General features: G+C 41.5%; 1 protein-coding gene across 2 annotated transcripts in view; it reads right to left on the bottom strand.

Moving 5' to 3' along the window:
* Positions 1-19,853, bottom strand: part of PSEN1 (presenilin 1) — a 98,156-nt gene that overhangs the window by 61,122 nt on the left and 17,181 nt on the right. For both annotated transcript variants that reach the window (XM_089686868.1, XM_089686869.1), the window contains exon 3: positions 18,321-18,438. In XM_089686868.1, coding sequence (XP_089542994.1) covers positions 18,321-18,404 — 84 coding nt within the window. In that variant the 5' untranslated portion in view covers positions 18,405-18,438. The remainder of the gene's footprint in view (positions 1-18,320; positions 18,439-19,853) is intronic.

Below are 19,853 nucleotides of genomic sequence, written 5' to 3'. Positions count from 1 at the left end.
CGTATGTGGAGATTCCAATGATTTATGATGGCGAACACTGTCCCAAACAACAGAGTGGGGCACAGTATAGGAGGGTGTAAGTGATTAGGAAGCCAAAGCAACGCCCCGACAGCGAGATTATGACAAGAGAGAGCTTCGATAGAGACCCAAAGGGGAATATTTCCCCCAGCGGTGGTGTAAGCCAATTGGGCGATTTGTGCAGCCTGGAAGTACGTGTGCTCCTACAATTCCTTCCTGATCCCCCGAGAGGCAATTGGATATTTCCTGGATCAACTTTACCTATAAATGTTAGTATCCAGTTATATTCTGTGTATCTAAGAAAGAATCCAGGCCTTTTTTAAAGCAATCCACTGAGCTGGCCAGGACAAACTCTTGAGGGAGTCTATTCCACATTTTCACAGCTCTCACTGTGAAGAAACCTTTCCGTGTTTGGAGATTAAATTTCTTTTCCTCCAGACGTAAAGAGTGCTCCTTTGACCTCTGTGGTGACCTCAGGGTGAATAGCTCTACATCAAGTTCACTATATGAACCACTGATGTATTTATACATGTTGATCATATACCTCCCTTAATCTCCTCTTCTCAAGAGAGAATACATTCAGTTCCTCTAACCTTTCCTCATAGCAGAGCTCTTCCGTGCTTTGTATCAGTTTGGTTGCCCTTCTCTGTACTCTCTCTAGTTCTCCAATGTTCTTTTTGTGAATTGGTGCCCAAAACTGAACTGCATATTCCAGATGAGGTCTCACTAATGATTTGTACCGGGGTAATATGATATCTCTCTCTCTGGAGTCTATACCGCTTAATACACGAGAGGATTTATTCGCTTTAGAAACCGCAGCTTGGCATTGCATGCCATGATTAAGCATGTGATCTACCAGAACTCCCAGATCCTTCTCCACCATTGATTCCCCTAGTTGTACCACCCCCTTGTATGTATGATGCATGCATATTCTTAGCCCCCAAGTGCAGAACCTTACATTTATCAACATTAAACCTCATTTGCCACATAGTTGCCCAATTACACATTGGATTGAAGTCAGCTTGTAAATTAAAGACATCCTGTAAGGACGTTATTCCACTGCACAGCTTGGTGTCATCTGCAAAGACTGAAATGGGATTTTTAATCCCAGACCCTAGATTGTTTATAAATATATTAAAAAGTAAGGGTCCCAACACTGAACCTTGGGGTACACCACTGACAACCCTAGACCATTCAGAGTATGAATCATTAACCACTACTCTCTGAATACGATCTTTTAGCCAGTTTTCTATCCATTTACATATAGATTTTTCCAACCCCGTATACTTTACCTTACACATCAGCCATGTGTGGGGAACTGTGTCAACGCTTTTGCAAAATCCAAGTATACCACGTCCACCGCCACCCCTCTGTCCAACGTTTTGCTCACCTCCTCATAAAAAGAAATCAGATTTGTTTGACAACTTCTGTCTTTCATGAATCCATGCTGTCTGTTGCTTAAAATATTTTTTATTAAACTCTCCAGTATCTTCCCAACAATAGAAGTTAAACTTACAGGTCTATAATTACTTGGTAAAGATTTTGACTCCTTTTTAAATATTGGCACCACATTGGCCTTACGCCAATCCAGTGGTACTATTCCAGTCATTAAAGAGTCTCTAAAAATCAGAAACAATGGCTTTGAAATGACAGAGCTCAATTCTTAAAGGACCCGTGGATGTATGCCATCCGGTCCAGGTGCTTTATTCACCTTAATTCTGTCTAAATATTTTTGGATCCTATCAATTGTGAGTCAATGTGGATCATCTGGAGTTGTGTGAATACCATGCCCATTATGGAAAAGAGCTCCCCATCTAGGGATTAATCCATTGTCAAATTTAGCAGAAGGATTGAACTACTAAAAATCTCTTGTGTAGCTTTAGCCTATTCAAGTGGCTGCCAGCAAATAAATGTTTCAGTAGCAACGACATTAAAAGGATAAGTTCACCTTTTGGACAAAAATAATAAATGCACCTTTTTTGCAGGTAAAAAAATCGTGCATTTATTTTTGTCCAAAAAGGTGCCTGGAAAGAAATGCACCAGCAATCAGTAGATCGCTGATGCCATGCAGATCTCCTGCAGACCTGGCAGAATAATCTGCTTGCCGTACGGGATGTTCGAGCAAGCAGATATTCTGACAGGAAGCTTCAATGAAATGCCACGGCGCTCCACAGCGCCAAGGTAGTTAATTGAAAACCCACAAGCCCACAGCCGCTAAGGATGTCAGGACTTCCAGTTCATTCACAGAAGTCTGTGAATGAATAGTGCGGCCGTGTGGGTGGAGCCTCGCACGGCCGTGCCGTTTTCAAATTTGACAGATGCTAAGGGGAGAGGGAGGGGGGGGGGGCACAGCACGGACAGCTGCGGCTATGGGAACATGTTACATGTTCAACCCTAAAAACAGGTGGAAAACAGGAACATGTAACATGTTCCATAGGTGAACTTATCCTTTAACCCCAGGACCCTGCATTCACTATATCTGATCTCCCACAGTACACAGAACATGGAAATGCAAATATTTTAGTAAATATATACTGCTAAATTCCTTTTCTCATTAGCAGTTAGAGCAGTCTTGTGACTTCTATCAGTGTCTGGCCAAGCACTGGTTAAAACTTGTAGGAGTCTTCATTCTCCTCTGACTGCCTTATGAGACTGCATAACCCCTGATCCTTTGTCTGGGACAGTGCTGACTGGTCCTGTGCTGATCACATGCAAAAAAAAAAAAAACAAACAAAAAAACCGCTCTAGCCAAATACACTAAACTGAGCATGTGCAGAGTGACTCTTAGAACTCTGTATTATCAGCAGATGGACTGGGGACAGTAGAAGAAGAGGAGGATCAGAGGTCGGGATCAAACAGTCTTTTTACACAATGTGGAAGATTAACCCTTAGGTTCAACAGTGAGAATAACAAGCATGCTTTACTGCAGTGTTTCTCAACCTTTTTTCAGTCAAAGCACACTTTAAAATGGACAGTCCCAAGGCACCACTTAAAATCATGGACAATCTTGAGGCACCCCATTCTAAAATGGGGTGCTTCAAGACTGTCCATAATTTTAAAAAGGGCACCTCATTCTAAAATATGAAAAACTATTCTAATAGTTTTATATAACACAGCAACATCCACACACGTAAGACACCCAACACTAGAGATGATTTATACTTCCAAAGCAAATACACTTTTGCACACTGGTACTGAGTAGTAGTATATGGTTTCTCTTCTCTCTCAGTTTTTCTCCATCACTGAGCTAATGTGACCCCAGACCTGATGGAGAGGGGCAGGGAAGGGCCAAACTAGGTTGCTATGCAGGCAGCTGATATCCTCCTCATTAACTGATGTCATTAGTTGTCCGGAATCCGGCAGCTAGAAGGTCGTAATGGAGCACAATGGAAACCTGTTGAGAAAAGCTGCTTTACTGCATATACAGACTGATTTTACCGTTATGGGTTTAGTATCACTTTAAAATCACCAATGTGGCTTTAGTCAGACAGCAATGGAAAACCTTACTGAAGTTTTAACCTTTCCCAACAGAAAAGGTCAACACTGAGATATTCCCCATCACTTCCAGTCTCTATCACATGCTTTTCACAGGGCAGAAAGTGAGGTGCAGTCTCCCCAAACAAAAAATGCCTGGTATTATCAGCCTAAAGGGTACTATTATAATAGAATGCATGTCAAACTGCTGAGTGTGGCAGACAAAATAAAAATCTTCCAGTGGTCAATACAGTCAAGAACCAATTATCCATGTGTCTAGCTAAGTGCTTAAACTCCTGTCTGACTTCACTTCCTCTTCTCTAGATTCAGAATCCTAATAGGAAAAAGAAGACTTCACCCTTAAACAATAAACTGCTAGAAGTTCAAAAGGTTAATTTAATCACAAAAAAGGGACTTTCTCCCAGAACACTCACAAACTGCAGTTCTAGCAGCGGAATGGATTCCTCATCTTCCGACATATCTTCACATGTGGCCTATGGGGAAGCAGTAACTTGGCTTTAATGAAAACGCCCTGCCTGATAAAAGATCGTACCGGGAAATTGCTCTGGTTAACTATTAACCCTCTGTTCCTCTGAAAAGTGCAGATCACTCAGACAAAAGATCTGTATGCGCGCACACACACACACACGTAATAAAAGAGGTATGGACTGCAGAGAAAGATATTATTTAACCTCTGTACAAGTCATTAGTAAGACCTCATCTGGAATGTGCAGTTGGGCACCAGTTCGAAAGGCTTCTTCACAGTAATAGCTGTGAAAATGTGGAACAGACTACCTCATATGCAGGTTCTGGCCAGCTGAGTAGATTGTTTAAAACGGTCTGGATTATTTCCTAAATGCACAAAATAGAACACAATACTGATATTTATAGGTAAAGTTGATACAGGAAATATTCAATTGCCTCTGGAACAAAACAGAATCATGCATTATTGGGGGTTTTTTTGCCTTCTTCTGGATCAACTGTGGGTAAAGGATTGTGCACATTAGGACTGTATATAAATTTTCCCCCCTTCTGTTGGTTGAACTGGATGAACTTGTCTTTTTTTTCATCCAGACTAGAACTTGGACATTTAAAGTCGAATATGTGACTATATATAAATCTTGCAAAATAAAATATAAGACAAGACCCTGTACAAAATAGAGGTGCAAAAATTCACACCGAATTCATGTCAGTGGTTCTAGGCAATAGACATTTTTGAAAGAAACCCTTCGGAGAGAAATACAGAACTTGCCATTGCTGACTTTGTTTTTGGCCAAAGACGGGCATCAGTAATTTTCAGAGCAATCATGCAGACAATGAAAGTCCAAGAGGAGTCAGAACTACTAACCTGCATACTTCATACTACACTTCCTTTATACTAAACAGGAATAATTTAACAAACCAGTTTAGTAGCACTATCTTTTGGGAATCATGGACCCCTGCATGAAAGTTTAAATATAAATATAAAAGGCAGTTTTTTTTTTTTTTTTTAAAATAACAAACATGTTACACTTACACAGAGCAGCCCTGATCTTCCTCTTCTGGGGTCCCCTGCTAGCATTCCTGCCCCTCCCTCCTGCCTAGTGCCCCCAGAGCAAGCAGCTTGCTCTGGGGGCACCCAAGCAGGCTTGCTCCTGAACCCACCAGTGGCTCCCGCTGCCGTTTCAGCCAATGAGGGAGGGTCCACAGAGAGCCAAGGCTCTCGTACACATCACTGGATCATATTGGGGGGGGGGGGGGGAGAATATAGAACGCATGAAGGTAAAAAACCTTGATCCTTCACAACCACTCTAAACCCATCTCTAAAAAAGCAGAGATATGAAAAACTTTTCGCACTGCTAATAGAAAAGATGGGACTATTGGGACAGCAGCACACACCTGGCTATACCACTAGCAAAAAACAAACAGAAAATTTGATGTTGCGCTAATCACAATAATGCCACAGACATTCCAAAACAAATAATGAGATGAGAAGACAATAGATAATACACCATAACAAATCAGTAAATGGAAGGAATATGGGAGTGAAGGGAAAGGTAAAATAATAAAGGTCCAAAATGAGGACCAAAAAGGTGTAACAGACAATAAATTGTGACCGTGGCCAAAAACACACGGAAATGATCAGGGAGAAATACAATATTAAGTATTAAATCACAGTAATAATGGGACATATGAGTCCTTCACAACATAAATGAAATAACGTGAATACAACTGATGAGAAAGTGAAGCAAAATGTGAAAAATACAAAATGAAGTGCTTAATATTAAAAGTGGACAAACCATTTATTACAGAAGAATGGCAATAACGCACAGTGAGGCCAAAAATTGTGACCATGCGACTAAAGAGTCATACCGTGTGCATCAAAAGGTCATGTGACATAAAATGACTAATAGGTGACCATATAAATACCATAAATAAATATGGCAAACATAGTGCAACTAGTATAAAACAGAAAAAAAAAGTGATATAAACGCACAGTGAAACCAAATGAATGTATTACTGTGCACAGTAAAATACAATAACACAATGAAGAAATAAATAACGTGACTAAAAGTACGACATTTATGCTGAGCACTGTATACAAGAACTGTCTTACCAAAGAATTTGTATTTCTGTCCATCCAGTTCTAAGATTTGACACACTGCATAACCCTGTCTGCCACAATTTTTGTCTGTTGGTAACCACCGCAGATGCAGTTTCATTGGAAAGAACATGTTGCAATGCTCTTTGCATTAAATATCAAAATGCATTGTGATGCGACTGAGCACGGCAGGAGGGTAAGCACATTGACCTTTATGTGAAGCTGCTGGCAAATGCTTATACACCCAAATGCTGTGACTAGCAGCTTGCTGCAAATGAAATCATACATGCTCAAATCATTGATACAAGAGCATTAGCTTAGATCTCTAGCTGCAAAAAAATATTTCAACTCATCTTCCGAAAATTGTTGCAAAACAAAACTGGACACAAATGTTACCACATTTGAAAGCGGAAACAAAATGATTTGTGTGTTCACGTGTGTATTTTACAAATCATTGTCATGTATTTCTTCCATCTAAAGTACCCAGTTCAGTCCCCTTTCTTCCTTGTTCTAAATTGACCATACAAAGCACAGAAGCCCATCTGTGTCAACTTGGTCAGTTTTCATGTTTTAAAAGCTCAAAACTCTCAGCACTCATGCTATAGTTCATCCATTGATATCACGAATACTTTGCCCAATGCAGCCCTCCACAGATGGTCATTCCCAACACACTGCAAAAAAAAAAAAAAAAACAGGAGCGTGCAAACGCCTAGTACATGTGTGAAGCACAAGGCTCGCAGACCTAATCCAGCCTGCCAGACCATTTTATGTGGCCCTCGCACCTCTCCTGTCACTGCAGTACCCCTCTCATCTCTGCCCCTACCTTGTCTCAGCAGTCGGCAGCAGAGCGGAGGTCAGAACTCCTCTGCCAGACCCCGCGCTGTTCCGTGTAGCTGTGGACCCCCCCCCATTTCCACCGCCCCATGTCTAAGCATTCAGCAGACTCTGGCAACTGACTCCAGCCCTCCTCTGGTCCACATCCAGAACCTGCCACTTTCTGCTTCCAAACTCTGCACCCCCAGCAGCACAATGTAAGGGGGGGGGGGGGGTGACCCTGCTTGACTTCTGATGTAAGGGGATGTGTGTGGGTTGCTCAGCACATCTAGTCTTACAGATACAACCGGCCCTATGGGGCAACCATAATGCTAGTGTGGCCTGCGATGAAATGGAGTTTGATACCCCTGGTCTAGTACATCACTACCAAAAATGTTTAATGGATCCAAAAGTCAATTATTTACTCACAAACATAGTAGTGAACAAGCATATCAACTGCAGGCAATGGTGTCTGACCATGTATGACACAGATGCATTGCCAATGCAGGGTTTCACTTGGTTGGATTAGACCTGAAGATGGGGGCACATCCCTCAAAAAGCGTCAGCCTTCCAACTGTGTCACACATGGGCAGACATCATTGCCTCATGGCTGGAGTTGATATTTGATATGTTTGCGTAAAAAATTTACTTTTGTATCCAATAAACATTTTTGGTGGTAATACACTTGGCGTTTGCAACCTCCTTGTGTGTTTTTTGCAGTTTTCATCCTTTGGCTGGCCGTTCAGAGGTCCAGGATGATGTGCATACAGCCAAAAATACCTGTATTGGTTAGTTTGTCCAGCCACAACACCCGCCGACCAACCACAGCCTGCCTTGTGAACATGCCTCTTGCTCAAGCAGAGCCTCCATCTTGCCTCAGGATAAACAGACAATGTAATACAGGCACATGGTGTGTTTGCATAATATCCTGTAACCCCGTTCCCTGGAACTTTTTAACCACTTGCCCTCCAGAGGATTTACCGCCCCTTCCTGACCAGGTCATTCTTTGATATATTTTAACTGACAAATGCACGGTCATGCAACACTGTACATAAATTTAATTTATGTCCTTTTTCTCCCACAAATAAAGCTTTCTTTCGGTGGTATTTGATCACCTCTGCGTTTTTTATTTTTTGCGCTATAAATAAAAAAAGCGACAATTTTGAAAAAAAAAGGAAATATATATATTTTTTTTACTTTTTGCTATAACACATATCCAATAAAAAAAATTTTAAAAATCTAACTTCTTCATAAAATTAAGGCCAAAATGTATTCTGCTACGTCTTTGCTAAAAAAAAAAAAATAAATAAAAATAAAATCCCAATACGTGTAAATTAATTGGTTTACATGAACGTTATAGCATCTACAAAAGGCAGTATATATACACTGGAAAAATTTTTTTTTATATATACAAGCAGTGGCGGTGATCAGTGATTTATAGCCGGACTGCGGAGGGCATTCTGAAACTGGGTGGGAACACCCACTGACATCCCCAGTGACACGAATACAGTGATCAGTGCTAATAAAAGGCACGAACACTGTACTAATGACACTGGGCAGGAAGGGGTTAACTTTTGGGCGATCAAAGAGTTAACTGTGCGCTGTGTCCGTTTTGTGTGTGCCGTTTTACTAGGGAGGCATGCTGCTTTATATTTCTCTGCTGGCAAGAGAAATACAAGCAGCATGTCCTTGCAGGGGAGACCTGTGTTTACACACAGGTCTCTCCCATCACCTTCGCACAACGATTGCTGGGTGCCGGTGGGGAATCTCCGCCCGGGACCTGGGGATGTACATGCCTAGCCAATGGCGACTCGGGTACGGCGACGTGCACCCCCTACCCAGAGATGAAAATCACGTATATATACACACACACGATTTTGTGCAGTCCTGCCACCCTGTAGCAGTAGTTCTACTATAGGGAGGCGGGCAAGCAGTTAACCTTGTAATAAACTAAGAAATATTATTTAAACAAAGCAAAGGCACATATAGGAACTGCAATGTTGTAAATGTATTAGAAAGGGTTTATAACATTGAATGTTTACAACTACTTTAATAGCTTGTACTCACCAAGTATTTTTTTGATCCTTGGTTAGAAAGATTGACAGGAGGGTGTTGCTATGTTTATTACAACATTAAATAATATGCCCTTATGTTTAACAAATGCATATTAATTTTAGCTGCTTCATTAATTTGGAGGGAAACTCTTAAGCTCCAGAAAAATTGTTTGGTTGGAAATGAAATTTACAGTGATTTTTCATCAGTTTTTTTAAGTGAATGCACTATAAGCTGATATTTTACCTCGAATAAAAACCTTTTTTTCAATAGGATTAGAACCTGTGTCATGTATTATGACAGTCTGGGTCTTCCTTTCCCAGTGACAACTGTTCCACTCAATTCTCGTCATGCGGTCATAAGGACATTAACAACTTGGAGAGCGCATACTGTAGGTTTACTACTACAGGGCAGGTGCCCTGCGCAAAATCATGTATATGTACATGATCCATGCTACAGCCACATTCACGGGCCGGGGGCGCATGCACGTCCACCAGCCTAGCAGTGCAGTGATTTGGTACAGCACCGATCACTCACCAGATCCAGGCCAATGATGTTTTGCCTGGACCTGCTGATTGACTGTACTGAATCAGAGGTCTTTCTGTGCCTGTGCTTAGATTACACAGGCCCTGGAAATTATGCAATCTTCTCTTCCTGGAGCACATTCTGTTGCAGAGAGAGAATAAAGCAGGTCCAGTAAGTCAAAGCACTACACTGAGACAGTAAAAACAACTAGGTCACATTTAACTCCCTGATCGCCCCGCAGTTAACCCTTTCACTGCCCTGTAATCAGTGTCATTAGTACAATGTACAGATTTTTTTTACTGATCACTGTATTGGTGTCACGGGCGACATCAGATAGAGTTAGCATCAACGTTCCTCCCAGATAGCGTCAGATTGCCTACCATTACATTACCATCACATTTAACCCTTTGATTGCCAGGAACATGTTCACATACACACTAAACCTCCATTGCTAGTATAGTGTCTGGACAGGTCAATATATTTGATCAGATCAGAACTATATCAGTGTTCACAATAGTATAGTGTCCCCAAAAATGCAGCGTTAGCAGGATCAGCCCCAACACCTGCCAGCACCTGCATTTAGCCCCTCCACCCCCCAAGCAAGTGCAGTATCAGTAGATCACTGTCACTTGACACATTGCACACAAAACTTCTGGGTTAACAAGATCAGGCCTGATCTATGCTAGCTCTTGCAGGTACATTTTTTTTTTTTTTGTGGTTCAAGCAGTACCTGACAGCCAGGTGCTCTTTTTCCCTTGAGACGCACTAGGTACCTATAAATTTAGTGGCCAACACGCCCAACAAAAGGTACTCTAGTGAAAAAGCCTACAGGATGAGAGCAGAGGGGAAGCCTCACTGACAGAACCTGCCTCAGAATACAAACCTGTAGAGAGCAGCAGCACCCTGAGAGATAGCGCAGAAAATGGAGTAGAGGTCTCCTCCTAAGCTCAGGCATACCCGACCCAGTTTCCAGGTTGCTGAGGTATAGAATTGCATGATGACTTTCATATACAGCAGAGTGCTAGTACTAGTGCCACACTACCTTTTGGTGAACTGCCGAGCACCAGCGGCCTAGTACATCCTGGTCTTTCATACCAGCACTGCAGTATCCTTTGGTGATGTGGCGAGTCCCACAAGTGCAGTACAAGCTGGTGCAGTGGTGAGCACAAGTAGTGTCCCGCAGCCACCAAGAATTCAAATGCAGTCCCATAGTGTCCTTCTGGATGTGCGTGTGAATCCGGATTAGCAGCCCACAAATTTGCAACACCTGTACTTCCCCCAGTCACTGCCCAACCCGGAATTAAGGTGGAAACAGCAAATGTAACTACTACCCTTGATTTTTTTTTGGAGCAGTTTTTCACAATGATTTGTGTAATTTGATTGTGGGCAAAAGCAATTTATATGCACAGCAATATATCGCCACCAACCCAAATTCAAACCTTGCCAAACCAGTTGCATAGAAAACTATTATGGTTTCCGAATGTAAAGTTTTTTTGGGCCTAACCCTCAACATGGGCATTACTGAAAAGAATAAGTTGCGGTCATATTGGTCCACAGACCCAATTCATCATATGCCCGTGCTCTTTGCTGCCATGGCCAGGCATAAATATGAGAATATAATGCGATTTATTAATTTCAACGACAATACACGTGTCTTCAGGGTGACCCTGAATATGATAGGCTCCACAAATTCAACCCCTTGTAAATCACCTTAACCAGAAATTTGCAGAGGTGTATATGCCCCAGCAAAACATTGGCTTTGACGAGTCATACATTTTTGTGGCTGCCTTGCATTCAAACAGTTTCAACCACCAAATATGCCAGATATGGGGTCAAAATGTATAAGCTCTGTGAGAGGGCAACAGGCTATACATGTAATCTTTGGATTTACGTGAGAAACAATAAGTAACGTGGAGATGCCCAGACTACATGGGGAGCAGTGGCAAGATAGTTTGGGACTTGGTGTCACCCTTTTTCCATATGGGGTACCACTTATATGTGGAAAAATTTTATACAGTGACAGGGACAGGCTGTAAAGTGGTTACAGGATATCAGCAGTATTAAGATGTTAAATAAGTTGAAAGAAAGCAACCCAGGTCTGGAGTTTACAGTATAGTTGCTATGAACGCCAAGAAAAATAAATTACCTACGGTTGCAAGAAACAGTATGAACCCCTTGGGATTACGTGGAGTTTTGCATGAATTAGGCATAAAATGTGCTCTGAACGTCATCTAAGTCACAACAATAGAAGAACACAGTCTGCTGAACATACTACTACACAAACATTATATGTTGCCATGGTTTAATTGCACATAACATGTAAAAATTCACAGTGCAGGGAGGAAAAAGTATGTGAGGCCCTAGCTTAAAGACTTCTCCCAGAGCTAATTGGAGCCAGGAGTGAGCCAACCTTGACTCCAATCAGTGTGATGATATTGGATGTGTTGCCGACAGCTGTCCTGCCCTTAAAAAACACACACCTGTTTTGGGTTTACTGGTTTCAAGCAGCACTGTCTGATGTGAACCATGCCTCGCAGAAAAGAGCTCTCAGAAGACCTACGATCAAGAATTGTTGACTTGCATGAAGCTGGAAAGGGTTACAAAAGTATCTCCAAAAGTCTTGATGTTCATGTGTCCACGGTAAGACAGACTGTCTACAAATGGAGAAAGTTTAGCACTGTTGCTACTCTCCCTAGGCGTGGTCTTCCAGTGAAAATGACTGCAAGAGCACAGCGCAGAATGCTGCATGAGGTAAAGAAGAATCCCAGAGTGTCAGCTAAAGACCTACAGAAATCTCTGGCACATGCTAACATTTTTGTTGACACATCTACAATAAGGAAAACATTAAACAAGAATGGAGTACATGGGAGGACACCACGGAGAAAGCCATTGCTGTCCAAAAAGAATATTGCAGCACGTTTGAAGTTTGCAAAAGAGCACCTGGATGTTCCACAGCACTACTGGCAAAATATACTGTGGACAGATGAAACCAAGATTGAGTTGTTTGGGAAGAACACACAACACTATGTGTGGAGAAAAAAGGCAAAGCACACCAACATCAAAACCTCATCCCCACTGTAAAACATGGCAGAGGGAGCATCATGGTTTGGGGCTGCTTTGCTACCTCAGGGCCTGGACGGATTGTTGTCATTGATGGGAAAATGAATTCCAGAGTTTATGAAGACGTTTTGCAGTACGACCATCTGTCCGCCAACTGAAGCTCCGCAGAGGATGGGTGATGCAACAGGAAAATGACCCAAAGCATACAAGTAATTCAACAAAACAATGGCTGCAACAGAACAGAATACACCTTCTGGAGTGGCCCAGTCAGAGTCCTGACCTCAACCCAATTGAAATGCTGTGGCATGACCTTCAGAGAGCGATTCACACCAGACATCCCAAGAATATTGCTACACTGAAACAGTTTTGTGAAGAGGAGTGGTCCAAAATTACTCCAGATCGTTGTGCAGGTCTGATCTGCAACTACAGGAAACGTTTGGTTGAGGTTATTGCTGCCAAAGGAGGGTCAACCAGTTATTAAGTCCAAATGTTCACATACTTTTCCTCCCTGCACTGTGAATGTTGCCATGGTTTAATTGCACATAACATGTAAACATCTAATGTTTGTGTAGTATTATGTGTCAGCAGACTGTGTTCTTCTATTGTTGTGACGTTCAGAGCACATTTTATGCCCAATTCATGCAAAACTCCACGTAATCCCAAGGGGTTCACATACTTTTTCTTGCAACTGTACAAGTGTGCCAATATTGAGACATATGCCCAAGCAAGCGGGCCTGTGGTGGCCAGTGGGTGGATCGGTCATATGCTTCGGCATTTTATATATTTTTCAGATTTGTTGGCACAGATTTCAATTAAAAATAAAAACAAAAAAAAAACAAAAATGTATTTTGTATATATACACACCTCACATGTGTGGCTTGAACACCATTTACATATGTGAGCATGGTCTACGTATGCGTTCAATACGTGCGAGCATGGGGGAGATAGGGGCACTTTAAACTTTTTTTTAATTTATTGAATTTTTTTTTTTGCACTGTCCCTTTAAAAAAAATTTTAATCACTTTTATTCTTATCACAAGAAATGCATGAATCCCTTGTGATTTAAATAATTAGTGACAGGTCCTCTTTATGGAGAGATATGGGGTCAATAAGACCCCACATCTCTCCTCTGCAATGTAAAGCATTGATCTAGGGCTTTAAAAAATAAAAAAAAAGGGCCGGCACCGGAAGTGACATCGCTCCGGTACTCCAAGGGCATAGAGATGAGTGGAGGCCACCTTTCCTTCACTCATATGTAAGCTCAGCACAGGGATCGTTTGATGGTTTCTCAGGTAAGGCTGAGAACGACCGAGCAGCGGCCGGTGGTGGCGAGGGGCGGGTTTTTTCGGCACCTGTATCTGTGCTATTTTTGGCCGACGGCCAAAAGGGGTGTTTTTGATCACCGAAATTTCGATGCATCCACACAAAATACTAGTAGTTTTTGTTCTGTGGTGTATTTATTTTTGCATCATCTAATTTGAGCAAAACTGAAGATTTTGTAATCCAAGTTATATTATTAACCTTACTTTCATGTAATGAGCTAAACAAATGTTCTATAAAATTTAGTTTTGTCAAAATTGTGGAAAATGTGTGTTCATTGAGATATTACTTTTAAAAAGGGGTGTACTCATTTATGCTGAGCATTCTATGTCAGTGCGTGCAGCGCTGCAGGATGATATTTCCTATCCGCAGTGTAAAAAAAAAAAGAACACTATATTGCCAAAAGTATTGGGACGCCTGCTTTACACGCACATGAACTTTAATGGCAGCCCAATCTTACTTCGTAGGGTTAAATATTGAGTTGGCCAACCCCTTGCAGCTATTACAGCTTCAATTCTTCTGGGAAGGCTGTCCACAAGGTTTAGAAGTGTGTCTATGGGAATGTTTGACCATTCTTCCAGAAGCGCATTTTTTAGATCAGACACGGATGTCGGACGAGAAGGCCTGGCTCACAGTCTCCACTCTAATTCATCCCAAAGGTGTTCTATCAGGTTGAGATCAGGACTTTGTGCAGGCCAGTCAAGTTTGAATTGCACTGGATGCTCTCTACGCACTGGTGTTGTGCTAATCTGAAGGTCACATGAAGTTTGGAAGTCTTTAGCTATTGACTCTGCAGACATTTGGTGACTTCTTCACACTGTGTGCTTCAGCATGCACTGACCCCGCTCTGTCATTTTCCATGGCTTACCACTTTGTGGCTGAGGTGCTGTTCCCAGTTGCTTCCACTTTGTTATGATACCACTAACAGTTGATTGTGGAATATTTAGTAGCAAGGAAATTTCATGGATGGACTTATTGCACAGGTGGCAACCTATCACAGTACCATGCTTGAATTCATTGAGCTCCTGAGAGCGACCCATTCTTTCACAAATGTTTGTAGAAGCAGTCTGCATGCCGAGGTGCTTGATTTTATACACCTGTGGCCATGGAGGTGATTGTAATACCTGAATTCAATTTGGAGGGGTGTCCCAATACTTTTGGCAATATAGCATATATATGCCCAAGCATGGGGGTCGGGGTGGTCAGTAAGTGGATCACTCCTATGCTTTGGCATATATTTAAAAAGAAATTTTTATGGCAGAGATTTCTTCATCCACATGGATCGATGTGAATGAAAGAATCTATTCGCTTCTTTTTTTTTTTTTCATTCAGCCAACGGGCTGAGCGCAAAAAAAACAAAAAAAAAAAAACCAATACATGTACGCCCAACATTAGAAGTGGGTGGATGCAGGGTGGCATATTCTACCGGTGGGCATACCACACACATTTTTATGGCAGATATTTGGTGTGATCAGATAATTTAAGGGAAGAGGAGATATCTAGAGTCTAATAGACTCCAGAGTTCTCAGAAAAGAATACTTGTCACTGCCTATTGTTATCACAGGGGATATTTACATACCTGCGATAATATGAAATGAAAGGGACGGTGTAAAGATAAGGTAATAAAAAAAAAAATCACCCCCCCCCCCCCGCCCCGCACGCACGCAATGGCGTACACAAGCATTGGCCCGTGCCGGTATGTAAACAGCAGTTCCATCATGCATGTAAGGCATCTATGTAAAAAACAGATTGAGGGCAGTGATTCTATCACTAGACCTCCTGTGTAAATCTAAAGTGGTAGCCTACCAAGGCATTTAAAGCGTAGCCTATGGATATTAAAAATGTATGTAGTTTCACACCATTGCACGGGGCGTGTGCAGTTTTAAAGCATGTCATGTTTGGTATCTATTTACTCAGCATAACATCTTTTATATTTTACCAAACAATTGGCCAATATATTGTGTATTTTTGCATTAAAATTAAAAAAAAAAAAATTTGCGTTTGAAAAAGAATCACTGTGCAAGTACTGTATGGCAAATTGCAACACCCATCGTTGTATTCTCTAGGGCCTCTGCTTTAAACAAAATATAGAATGCTTGGGGGTTCAAAGCAAAAAGTGGTTAGAAGAGAGGGTGATATGTGGTATAAGCTTCTAATGCATAAACAGATAACAACCCCCTCCCAAATTACCCCTTTTTGGAAAGTAGAATTTATTTTTTACCACGTTTTTTGAAAATTAAAAATGTTTTTTTCTTCTTCTATACAAACTTGTCACTTAAATGATATATTGCTCACACAGGTCATCGGTATATGTGGAATTACACCCCAAAATACATTTTGCTACTTCTCCAAAGTATGGAGATATCACATGCGAGAGACTTTTGACAGTCTAGCCACATACAGGACACTTAAATATATAATTTAACTTACAACTTCCATGTTGTGGCATAGAAGGTTTTGGAAGAATTTACCACACCCTAGTCTCACCAAGGCTGAAAATCACTGACCTAGAGTCTGCAGGAGTAGTTCAAACAGGTTAAGAGCAACTCTGTGTGCAATGCATGCTGGGCTGAAAGCACAAGAGAAGCATGGGAACATCCTGCATTAAATGCTAACACTAATGTTAACCTCTTGGTGCCGGCACCTCCCGGCCCTTTAATAGTTTCAGAAGCCAGGAGGTGGGGCAGGGTTTTAGGGTCATGTGACCGCCATGATTTGCCGTCACATGATCGGAAAGGGGAGATCGAGACTTTTCCAGGAGTCGCGGACATATGTGCTAGGAGCGCGCAGGGTGCACGCTCTCAGCACATATGTATTTTCTAATTGCACGCAAATATGCGGCTGCACGGCGTCAAGGCCCATACATGCGTGCGATCGGCGTCAAGGGGTTATAAAAAAATGTTTTTTATGTCTATCCGCCCACTGGAGAGACTTCTCACCACTCTGTTGGGAGAAGCGGTTGGGAAAATCTCTCCAATGAGGACACCGACTACAAATAAAAACCTAACAGATTACATTCTTTTTTTATCCCACTCTGTCAAAAAGAAAAAAAAAAAAATAGTTTTTACTTGGGTTTTAAAAGAATTAACCTTCTCCTAACTAATATTTTAGGGTTTGTTAAATATCAGAGACTGAAAGCACCTGATTTTTCATAAATCTCTTGCAGAAGAGAGATCTCTGTGGTCTGATGGCTAGGTCCGCATACTTACTTTTGCCTCTACAATCGGGTGTCGCTCTCCTTGGTGTATTTTCTCCCCCATTATGGAAAATGGAATACAACCCCTCATTTGTATTAGTTAGGTTAGCCTTTTGCCTTACACTTTACAAATGTGGCCTTAATAGAGCTTCGCATTTTTCACCACTTCCTAACACCGCTATACCCGAAAGACTGATACAACACGGTTGTCCAGTTCTGGAAAGGCGACAATAGATGTCCTCCCAGATCCCGCAGGCCTCCTGCGGTGCACATCAGGAGCGCTCTGTAACCATTGTGGCCTTCGGACACAGCTGATCACAGATTGGGGTAAAGGGCCAGTCACAGCAGCTCTTTACCATGTGATCAGCTGTGTTCAATCACAGCTGATAACATGTAAACAAATTCCCGGTTATTGGCATTCTTTCCTCGCATAGTTTTCGCCGATAATCAGTGCTGTCCAGTTTATCAGTGCTGCCCAATCAGTGAAAAAGTAACAGAAATGAAGAAAAACATTTTTTTTTTCAAAAATTATCAATCTTTTTTTTCCCGTTTGTTTAGCAAAAAAAAAAGAAAAACCCAGTGGCGATTAAATGCCACCAAAAGAAAGCTACATCTGTCTCAAAAAAAGTGCAACAGCGCTGATAATCGTCGACAAGTGATTAAAAAAAAACACTCTCACCTTACCTATTTGGGGCAAACTAGCAAAAGGGGACCCCCAAGACTTGCCACTTCCTTGCCAATCTTCCTCTGTTGCATTTAGCAACAATACCCAGTCCCTGTAGGTATGGGCATGTGAATTCCTCCAGTACTAGTCCTGGGCACAGTCACATGACAAATGAATGACATCCGCCCTCCCCTTAGCATCCATTATCTGCCAACACTGGTGATTTCATTGGTGGAGGAAGCAGCAGAGCAGTGCTGGCAAGATAATCATCAGTCAAGAGAGACCCTGTGCAAAGACACTATCATTTTGTTGAAAATGGGCAAGGTGTCTATTTACAGATTCAAGGGTCATTTATCATGATGAGATCTTTGAACCAAGAAATGGAACAAAGTTCAAATTTTTTGTTTGTTTTTGAGTGGGGAAGTCTGTTTTTTTTTGTTGTGGCCCAACTAGGGGACTTCTCTTCACTCGCTGTCCTTTTGAGAATTGGGGTAGAATTGTTACCAAAGTGAACAGAAATATTCCCAAAGGGTACACAGCAGTAATAAACTGATAGGGGTTATGGTTCTGGAACTTCTCCACTTAAAAAAGTGTGTGCTTGCTTTAGGAATACATACCATGTTTGCAGTGTGGCTTTCAACAAAGTCTTCTTGGACTTGTCCTTGTTGGACCTGAGTTAAAGATGCTGACAGTTCAGTCATTCAGACAAGTTGAAATTATCTTGTAAAGTAAAATCTGTGGTGAGGAAAATGACAAGATAAACTTTACTGAACCCATAAAGTAATATACTTACTGACAATTTATTCCATGCATAAAAAACACAGGAATTTCAAGGAAGTAACTATATAAAGGGAGCTTTATGCAGTGACTACAAAAGGTGGGGGGTCAGGGGCAGAGATCAGCTTTATCAAGGCCTTCAAAAAAATTGGGCTGCAGCACACAGAACAAAGCTTCCCTATACAACACATTCGAATTAAAAATTCTAACAATTCCACATCTATATTTTGGACTCCAGTTTAGCAAGCATCTAGGACAATACTGAGATGCTTGTGGCCTCAGTGGGGTCGTAAATAAAAGCAGTAGATGGTGATTATAATTAAATATATTGACAGCATGTCTATTACAAAAAATACTGAAGTTTCTATGGAGCGTCATTTATCTAGTGTGGTTTAGTACCCTAAAGTTGAGGGGTGTAAGTATTAGACTGGATCAATCCACTTGCATATGTAATAACAAAAACTACTTTTGATTAAGAAGTCTAAAATTTCTTATCAGTATAATATTCAAAAGACAATGTCAGTGTTAGAACAAAAAACTTAGGAAGCTTGCAGAGTAGGTCAGTATTATAAAACTGAAACAAAGTGAAAATATGCAGACACAATAAATATTACAAATTACGAATCAAAGTGCAATTATATCTTGTGCAAAGAAAGTCAAAGAGCCAAGAAAGTGCAATATGTAAAAGTCTGCTTTAAAAAAATGGTGTCTTTAATATTGAAAGTAACTTAATTTGCTTGCCACTGTGATCACATGTGCACCAACAACTGCCACTACTGCAAACTCGCCAGTTGCTAAGCTGCACAAGATAGCAGCAACTAGAGCATAATGGATGGAAAACCAGCACACCACCACTGTACAAGCGATAGTTCCTTGTTATAAACACTTCCCACCAACAGGGGTCAAAATGAAGCCTCTTTTATAATGTTTCTTGGAAGTATAGCGCCTCTGGTGGTCCCATCTAGAGCTGATGGATTTGGGATACTCAATATTCATCAGTTCTAGTAAATTACCCCCTGCTAGATTTAAATCAAATCTCTCTCAGACGCTTCCTGGGAAGAAATCTCTCAGACTGCAGTATGATCCTTAAGCCATGGAAGCACTAGCATTTGAAAGTAGTGTCCAGCCAAGACTTGTCCTTTGGAGGGAATGTGTTAGAGGAGTTACCACCCTCAACCCAACCGCACCCCTTTTATCTGCCGTGGCCAGGGGTGTGCACATGTCGCAGCATGACCCGTTCAAGTGAATGAGGCTGCTCTTTAAGTGCCCTACAACCTTGTGTTGTAGAGAAAACAAGGAGTAAACGCAGGCAGTAGTGTCCAACCAAGATATAAAATTCAAAAAAAGAAATGCCACATCCCTGAGTATCCCAA

Source organism: Staurois parvus, unplaced genomic scaffold (genome assembly GCF_062004578.1).
Source record: "Staurois parvus isolate SC_StPar_1 unplaced genomic scaffold, SC_StPar_1.0 ptg000414l, whole genome shotgun sequence".
Lineage (NCBI taxonomy): Eukaryota > Metazoa > Chordata > Amphibia > Anura > Ranidae > Staurois > Staurois parvus.
This window is presented reverse-complemented; position numbering and strand designations above follow the sequence as displayed.